Source organism: Carlito syrichta, unplaced genomic scaffold (genome assembly GCF_000164805.1).
Source record: "Carlito syrichta isolate Samal-C Ts95f unplaced genomic scaffold, Tarsius_syrichta-2.0.1 Scaffold308976, whole genome shotgun sequence".
Lineage (NCBI taxonomy): Eukaryota > Metazoa > Chordata > Mammalia > Primates > Tarsiidae > Carlito > Carlito syrichta.
In genome coordinates, this window is record NW_007253072.1 from 688828 (window position 1) to 697454 (window position 8627).

Sequence of the window (8627 nt, forward strand, 5' to 3'; positions counted from 1 at the left end):
AAGCTTCTCAGAGCGCCTGACCATATCTGTCCACCTCTAGGCTGCTGTGTGTAATTGGAAGTAACGGTAAGAACCTAAACACACAGTTTTCCTCCGGAAAGGCCCAGAGTGAGGCCTGAATGCCTCTTTCCAAGGTGCTGACAGTTTCTAGGGCCCACTCATGTATTAAAGACAAAATAGAGGCAAGGAGCCTGTAGGCCAGCCAGAGTCATCACTGAAAAATGCTCAGCTGTCCCCCAGTAAAGCAGTTCCTTTAATCATCACACTTAGGAAAGCAGGGCACTGTTGGTCGCTGAACTTCTGGTTATCCAGGGCTGTCCAGTTCTGTGCTAGATGTAAGGGACTGCTTCCCTCTCACCTCTGCAGCCGCTTACAGTGGACAGATGCAGGATGATGGTATGTTTTGGGGCATACAACATCTACCAACAGCTGTGCACCTTCAGTTCGAACATTAAGCCATCACCATTATTTGACAGAGGCGTGTAAGTGAGCAGAAATAAACGTGTCTCCAGGGACTGTGCTGAGCAGAACCAAAAGGGGACATTAGAGGTGTTTTGTCACTTCCCATGAGTAGAGAACTCGAAGCTGTGGAAGTTGGTCAGTCCTTGTTGAAGCTGGGCCATGGGCATAGGGAGGTTGAGTGCACTGTCAGCTCCACTTTTGTGTGTCTAACCTTCTCCAGGATAAATTTCAGTCCATGGAAAACAGTGTGTGTTTTATAAAAGTGGAAGAGAAATAGAAAAAGCCAGAAATGTCTCTGAAAGATTTGGGGGCAGTTTCTATTAGATAGAGATAATACGTAAATCAGAAAGCTGCCCGAGATTTGTAACTAAGTTAAGATCTTCTCTTTTATGCTGAATCATTCTCACTACCCAACACCTCACATAGAGCCATTAAAAAAAAAAAATCCTCCAAGAGCCCATTTCCCTATATGCACACAACATAAAGATAGCTGAATAGGGTGTAACAGATCTGCAAATATTTATTGCATCCTGATAATATGCCAGACGCCGTAATAAGCCCTGATGGTAGAAGCCATTGACTTTAGAGAGCTTAAAAGAGCTTACGTTATAGCAGAAGAGACAGATACACAAGCACAATAAAGCATGGTGTGTTTACTAGAACAATAGAACTCTAGTTAGGGTACACAGCCAGCATGGAGGGAGGGGGATCCCGCTTCTTTGTGGATGGGGAAGTGTCTGCAGAGGTCCCCTGGTGGTAGCCTGGCTGTGTCGGGCCTTGAGGGGGAGCAGGAGGGTGAGTGGGAGTGTCTCAGAGCGAGGGCATCACCGGGAGGCCGCAGGGTGGCCTGGTGAGCCTGGACTATAAAGTAGCCAGGTCACTCGTGGCAGGAAAGACTTTGTCTATCAGCCTGGGGAATTGGGGCCTTAACCTGGAACATACCATTAGTGATTCTAAGCAGGAGAGCAGTGTGACCAGAATTCTCACTCTGAATTCTGATTTGAGATGGTGACTTGATCTCATGTGTTTGTCTCTTCCTGTCCCCAAGCTTACTTGTCAGTTATGCTGTTTTCACTTACAAGTAACAGAAAACTCCACTTAGAATAGCTTAAATCCAACATGGGTGAACCTCGAGGACATTATGCTAAGTGAAATAAGCCAGACGCAAGGACTCTGTGATTCTATTTCCTAGAGGAATCAGACTCATAGAGGCAGAAAATGGAATGGGGGTGTCAAGGGCTGGGGAGGGGGTGGGAGTTAGTATTGATGGGCGTGGAGTTTCCGTTGGTTGACAAGACGAAGAGAGTCCTGGAGCTGGATGGTGGTGAGGGTTGTACGACAGTGTGAGTGTGTCTGGTGATACTGAGCTGTGCGCTTAAAAATGGGTAAGATGGTAAGTGTTGTGTGTATTTTGCCACAATAAAAAGTACCCCCCAAATCACAGAAGCCAAATGAGAAATATATTACTTCATAACAGAGCTGTAGGTAGAGCAGCTTTGGGACTGATTAGTTCAAGGCTCACTGGTATCAAAAAGGAGCCATGTGGCTTCATCTTCTCATGCTGCATGTCCACACGGCCACGTATCCCCTGGCAGGCCTCGTCAGAAACGACTTCCCAAAACAGCCTCTCAGAGAAAGACCCTGTCTGAGTCCATTTTCAGTTGCTTATAACAGGATACCAGAAACTGGGCAACTCATAAAGAAAGAAATGGATTCCTTCCAGACTGCGAAGTCCAAGGTTGAAGGGCCCCCCTACCTGCCAGTGGGGCCCCTCCACCAAGCCCCAAGACGCCAGAGCGCATCACCCGTGCCACACGGCAGGTGCTGACTGTGCCAGCCCAGGTCTCTCTTCTTACCAAGCCGTCAGAACCCTTACCCCGCTCATCCATGAGTAGACGAATCCGACCCTAAGGCAGAGCCCTCATGACTCAGGCACCTCTTCAGGGGCCTGTGTCTCCATACTGGCACTTTGGGGATTAAGTTTCAGCAGGAATCTCAGAAGGGACAGGTATTCAACCCCTGGCACGGCCTGTCTCTTTTAAGAGCAAGAAAGGCTCCCATACCTGCGTGAGCAATGTTTGTATACCTAACCCTGCATTGTACCCCACATCTTTAGAAGAAGAAGAAAGCCTTCCAGAATCACATCATGCTCAGCATCTCCACTCAGATGTTCAGCTGCCATTTCACACGCAGCCTCGCCAAACCCGGCTCCGGCTTCCCCTGCATCTCTTCCTCCCACAGCCTTCTCATCTCGGCAGATGCCCCTCTTGTCTTCAAACTCTTCCTAAACGCTTTAGGGTCATCTTGGACCCTCTCTTCCTTTCACATCCATCGACAGATTCTGTTGGCTCCACCTTGCTTCTGTGCCCTGGTCCCAGGTCCTTTTCACCAGTATAACTCAGCCCTGAGCCACCACCGTCTCTCCCCTGGATTATGGTAGTAGCCTCGGGACTGGTCTCCCTGTTTCTGCCCTTGATCACATGTTCACTCTGATCAAATGTTTGTTGAGCGCCTAGCGTGTAGCAGGCACTGCTCCCGGTACTTGCAACTCTGCAGAGAATGAAACGTAAAAATCCCTGCCCTCCTGGCACTTTCACTCTTCTCACAGCAGCAGTCGGGTCGTGGAAGTGTGATCAGAATCCTCTGGTTCTTCCCATCTCGCTCAAGAAGAAGCCAGACCCTTGCAAGACCCTGCGTCGTGGAGCCTCTCTGCTATTCTTGGATTAGGCCGGCACCGCCCATCAGGGCTTCTGTGTGTGTTTTTCCTGCCGCCCTGGAAAACCTGTTCCCCAGATATCCTTAGGCCTTGCTCTTTCGTTTTCTTCAGGTCTCTGTTTTGGGATTTGATGGAAAGAGGGCAGTCAGCAGTGACTTCAAGGTTTTGGCCTGAGCAGCTGGTAGTGGGGTTGCCGTTCCCAGAGATGGAGGGTCTTGGGGAAGCAGGGTAGAGTGGGCAGCAGGCGTTTGTCCTGCCCATCTAGGCATTCAGGTAGAGAAGAGTAGGTATCGCAGCGACTGGAGTTGGAGACGCGAGGAGGGACCACAGATGGAGAGCGGCAGCCAGTGAGGTGGAGGGGATTAAGGTGCACTTCCCCAAGCCAAGTGAAGGACTGTGGCAGGGAGGGAGGGAGTGACTTGGCAGGTGGTGCTGGTGCTTCCATCGCCAGTGTTCTTTTATTTTTATTTTTTTTGAATTGGAGTCTCACTCTGTCGCCCAGAGTGGAGTGCAGAAGCTTGCTCCTGGCCACCGCAGCCTCGACTTGCTGGGCTCCGGCCATCCTTCCACCTCAGCCTTCCAAGTAGCCAGAACTACAGGCGCATGCTATCACATCCGGCTAATTTTTTATTTATTGTAGAGACATGGTCTCTCCAAGTTGCCCAAGTGGGTCTCGAGCCCACGGGCTCAGGCAATCCACTCGCCTCAGCCTCCCAAAGTGCTGGGATTACAGGCTGAGCCAGCGAGCCCGGCCCCATCGCCAGTTTTCAAAAGTGTCGCTCTAAGAACAGACAGCCCAGGTTCTTAGAGGAAAGCTTCCAAAGTGGGGCAGATGATGAGCATTTCATACCTATTTAAATCGGTTAACGTTCCTTAAACGTTGAAACGTAAGAAATTGTATTTGGGCTCTGCCCCTGATTCCTGACAGGGCTCCTAAGACCCTTGCAATTGCACGAGCTATAAGGGCTCTAGGAGCATCTTTTGTTCACGTGAGATGGGCTCCTGGGTGGGAGCTGGTCCCCAGAAGGTCCAAGCCACAGTTAGAAGCGTGGAGCTTTCAGTGCCACCCCCATCCTCTGGGAAGAGGAAAGGAACTGGTTACTGAGTTAACCCCCATGCCTACTTGGCAAAACCTTCATAAAAGCCCCTGAAAGATGAGGCTTGGGGAGTTTCTAGGTTGGTGACGCACCCATGTGCCAGAGAATGATGCACCCTAGCTCCGTGAGGACAGAGGCTCCCACACTTGGGGCCCTCCTGGCCCCCATCCTTTGTGTGCCCCTTCATCCGGCTGCTCATCGGTATCTTGAATCATATCCTTTAATAAACCAGTAAACAAATACATGCTTCCCTGAGTTCTGTGAGCCATTATGGCAAATTCTCGAACCTGAGGAAAGGGATGTAGAAACCCCGAACTGTAGCCAAGTCGGACAGAAGTCTTTCTGATGACCAGCTCCGGACCCACATCTTGCAATTGGTGTCTGAAGTGTGGACCAAGCTCAGAACCTTTGGGGTCTGCACTGACTCCAGGCAGACAAAGTCAGAATTGAGTTAAATTATCAGACACCCAGTTGGTGGCCACAGAGAAGTGAATTGTGTGGTGTGGAAACCCACGCCTTCTCTCCGCAGACCACACATTTCCATGAGCCAGAACCATTCCAGCAAAGCCGTGTTCTGACACCAACTAATGAGGAAAAAACTGTTTTTCCTACTAGCCCTCAAGTGCTGTCAACACTTCCACCAGCAGCTGTGTTTAGTTCCACATACCCTTACCCCTGGGGCTGTGTGGAAATCCCATTTTCTCCCACCCCTTCTCTCAGACTTCTGGGAAGCCATCCTGTCGTCCAGCCTCGCTGGAATACGGGCGGCTCACATGTTAGGTCCTCACTCACCTGTGGTCCCAAAGTCATGCTTCATGGGGCCAGTGGGGTTGTAAAAACACAGGCCTGGAAGCAGGACTGTGCCCAGATGCTATTGCCCACGAATACGTGTGTCACACACCAGGAGCTTCTATTCGAAATCAAGGAGAGAGAATTGCTTCTCTCCACGCAGCAGTTTCTATATTTGAATTCCAAGTCACAAAAATGTTCCAAACGTATTCAACTGAGATTCTGTCTGGAAGAGAATCTGGTCTGTGAGGAGAGTGGGAGAGGGTGAGGCTGAGGAAGCACTTGCTGATTGAGGATTGCTAAACTTCTGCTGACTGGACATTCTTTTCTGACTTTGGTTTTCTGCAGGAGTCGGCACCAGGAATTATTACAGAAAGATTGGCTACAGGTTGCAAGGCCCGTACATGGTGAAGATGCTGAAATAATGGCCACACCAGTCCACCTTCATGTATGTAAATCCTCCCTGGCAGAAGATGGAACGTCAGGATCTCTTGACGACTCAGCAGAGAGGCTGAGCAGAGCAAATGGACTTGACGTCTCCCTGGCAAGGGGCTTCACCCTCGTCCCGCAGCTGCAGAAACTGGGAAGTGCCCTCAAGGCCAGGCTGGACCTTCTGCAGACCAAGCCGCCCTCTCCTGCGTGTACCCTAGAAATCACTGCAGTGTTTAGGCTTAAACCACTTATCCAGTTTCTAAATTCTGCATGAGGCCTGCAAGTGACCTATTTTGACTCAGACACAGTGACAAAAGCTAAGGAATCAGCTCATTTGGGCAGCATAACTCATGGAATAAAACCATGATTGTCATTTGAGGAGCAAACTTAGGAGTAGGTTGTTTACATGCTGCAGAGACATAATGCATGATCGGATGTGTGGAAACTGTCAGACTCCACTCTCTGGCCCTTAACTACATGCACACTAGTGCAGATGTTAAGAAAATGAGCCTTTGTTTATAGAGAGAATTCTGGTTGCAGTGCTGATGTTTTGAAGCAGCCATGTGACGGAGGAAGAGGAATTGCGGGTGTGGGTGTGGATGTGTGTGTGTGTGAGCCTCTCCACAGCCATCAAAAGATCGGCCGTGACAAGGAGTCTGTAAGTCACATTTTGCATTGCCTGTGTTTCCTACTCTCCGGGCAACTGCAGGGCAGTGTGAACAGCCGCACATGCGGCCCAGGAAGCAGCTCCCAGAAAGCGCTGGGCTTTCCCGTTGTCTGTCCTGAATGGGTGGAGTCTGAGGCTGTGTGGACCTAAGTCAAGATTCACTTCTGCAGAAGCCGGCCCCTGCTTTTTCATTCTTGTAGGTGGGTTTCAATTTGTATTAAATGGAGAAAGGTAAGAGCTCGACACCTATGTGAAAGCAAAAGACCGGAAAACAGGATTGGCTTTGTCCAAGGCTCCTTGGGTAGAACTGCCTCTTGGAAATTGCCAGATAATCTCTGTAGGAAACTCACCCTGAAGAGTGTCAGTTCCTAGACTAAGAGCTCGCCCAACCCCCTTGGCCCCTGTGGCATCTTACAAAGCTTTGTTTCAAGGAATTGATTCCTCTAAAAGGGCCTGAAAATAAAAAGTCTTAAAAAAAAAAAGTCAAGTGGCTTTTTTTTCTGTCCCTGTAAAAGCAGTGACAGTCACCATGAATTTGCAGGTTTCCTTTCCAGCACATAACAGAGTTGGCTCTCTTACACCGCGCCCCCCCCCCCCCCCCCGCGGGTGCTTTCACCATGGCAGTGGCTTTGTTACAGGCTCGCTGTGGATCCCCGGGGGCTTCCCATGACTGTTGTTTAGGGAATTTAGCTTTTCTTCCCCCTATAAGAATAAAACTATCAAACCAATAAAGCGTGCACCTCGTGGCTCTTCCAGCCGTGTTACCGGAGGTGGAGCTGGCAGGCAGGGCCTGGCTCTTCCGGCCTCAGCAGTCCCGGGACACAGGGTCTTGGGCCTCCCTCTCCTCACCTCTCCCAGGCACCCAGATGCACCAAAACTCGGGTGCGAGAGAGGGAGGGACCTGGGCGAAACGGTGAAAGCGCCGGCGCGTGCAATATTTATGTGAAAAGACGATGATCTAACCGGTCTCGGTGGCCCAGCCTGTCCTCCCGCGCCTTTGGGAGGCTGAGGTGAGTGGATTGCCTGAGCCTGTGGGTTCGAGACCCCCTGGGCAGCGAGACCTCATGTCTACAATAAATCAAAAATCAGCCGGGCGTGGTAGCGTGCGCCTGTAGTTCCGGCTACTTGGAAGGCGGAGGCGGAAGGATCGCCGGAGCCCAGCAGGTCGAGGCTGCGGTGGCCGGGAGCGACCACGGCACTCCAGTCTGGGCGGCAGAGTGAGACTCTGACTCAAAAAACAAAAAACAAAAGATGACAATTTAGAGGAAAATGTTTAAATCTTTCTAAAGAACAGTATCTCCAGTGCTCCAAGACCCTGTCTCATCCTCCTCTGTGGGGTCTTTCTGTTTGATTCATCCAAGTCTAGGGTCGCACACTGTCAAATCCATGCCTCATGGGTCAAGCTGAGACTGCACTTGCAAACAGCATCTTAAAATACCACTGTTGTTCCAGGGGCTTTCTGGAAAGTCATCCAACATCACATAGCGACTTCTGCCTTGTCAGCTGTTGTTTCCTCCTGGATTTTGGGTCAGGATTCAGGAGAACACCTCTTTTGAGGTCATCCCTGGCCTCACGTACATGTGTCTCTCTTGTGGCCTGTGCGATGTCTGCAGCCCTGTGTTCATACTGCCCTCTGCCACTAGAAGCTTCAGCCTCTCCCGTGACCGCCAAGGGCTTGTCCCGACACGTGTGGTGCTTGGCATCTCCATCGCCTGGCTGGCCTGGATCCCAGAGCCCTGTGCTCCTTCTAGGAACGATCAGCAGCGCGGCCCCACAGCCACGTGAATCCTCACCTGTGGAAGGCCGCCTTCGCAGCCACCCAGCTAGACAGCCCTGCTTTTATAGCTCCAGGTGTAACTGCATCACCTGAAGAGTTAAAAAAAAAATAAAAAGCCCTAGCAAAAACAGACTGAAATACATTTGAAGAGAAAATGAGATTTTTAAAATATGTTATTGTCCAATGAAAGGGCCTGGTAAAGCCTGTTGTTCCTCAGATTTGGCGACAGGGAACCCCTTTTCCATCTTCCAATCCTACTGACCCAAACCAAAGTCTGTTCTGTGGAGACGTCTTTCAGATTACAAATTTTCGTTGCCAAAGTGTTTGGTTTTTTGTTCGTTTGTTTTTTAAGGCTGTCATCCAGTTGAAAGCAAAATCATGCTCTTAACTCACAGGGAGGACTCCGCAGGCACAGAACACTGCCGGGGGCGGGGGGGAGCTCATAGCAACACAAAAGGTACCTGGTCCTCAGCCGGGGAAGTGGAGGACCAGTTGGAGGCCCAAACTTCCCCTGCACGTGAGCTACTCACCTACCTGGTCCTGACTTGCACCTCACGTATCTACAGTAAAATAAAGTTATTACAAAAGCAAAAAAAGGCCGGGCTCGGTAGCTCAGCCTGTCGTCCTGCACTTTGGGAGGCCGAGGTGAGTGGATTGCCCGAGCCCGTGGGTTCGAGACCCGCCTGG

At 50.5% G+C, this 8627-nt stretch overlaps 1 protein-coding gene across 6 annotated transcripts in view; it reads left to right on the plus strand.

The window, feature by feature from the left end:
• The window catches only part of ELP3 (elongator acetyltransferase complex subunit 3), a 98650-nt gene extending 92005 nt beyond the window's left edge, over positions 1–6645 (plus strand). For 2 of the 6 annotated variants that reach the window (XM_008066506.1, XM_008066508.1), the window contains one exon: positions 5413–6645. In XM_008066506.1, coding sequence (XP_008064697.1) covers positions 5413–5489 — 77 coding nt within the window. In that variant the 3' untranslated portion in view covers positions 5490–6645. The remainder of the gene's footprint in view (positions 1–5412) is intronic. The other 4 variants (XM_021716817.1, XM_021716816.1, XM_021716815.1 and 1 more) reach the window with 3 other exon arrangements.
• The last annotated feature ends 1982 nt before the right edge of the window (positions 6646–8627 follow it).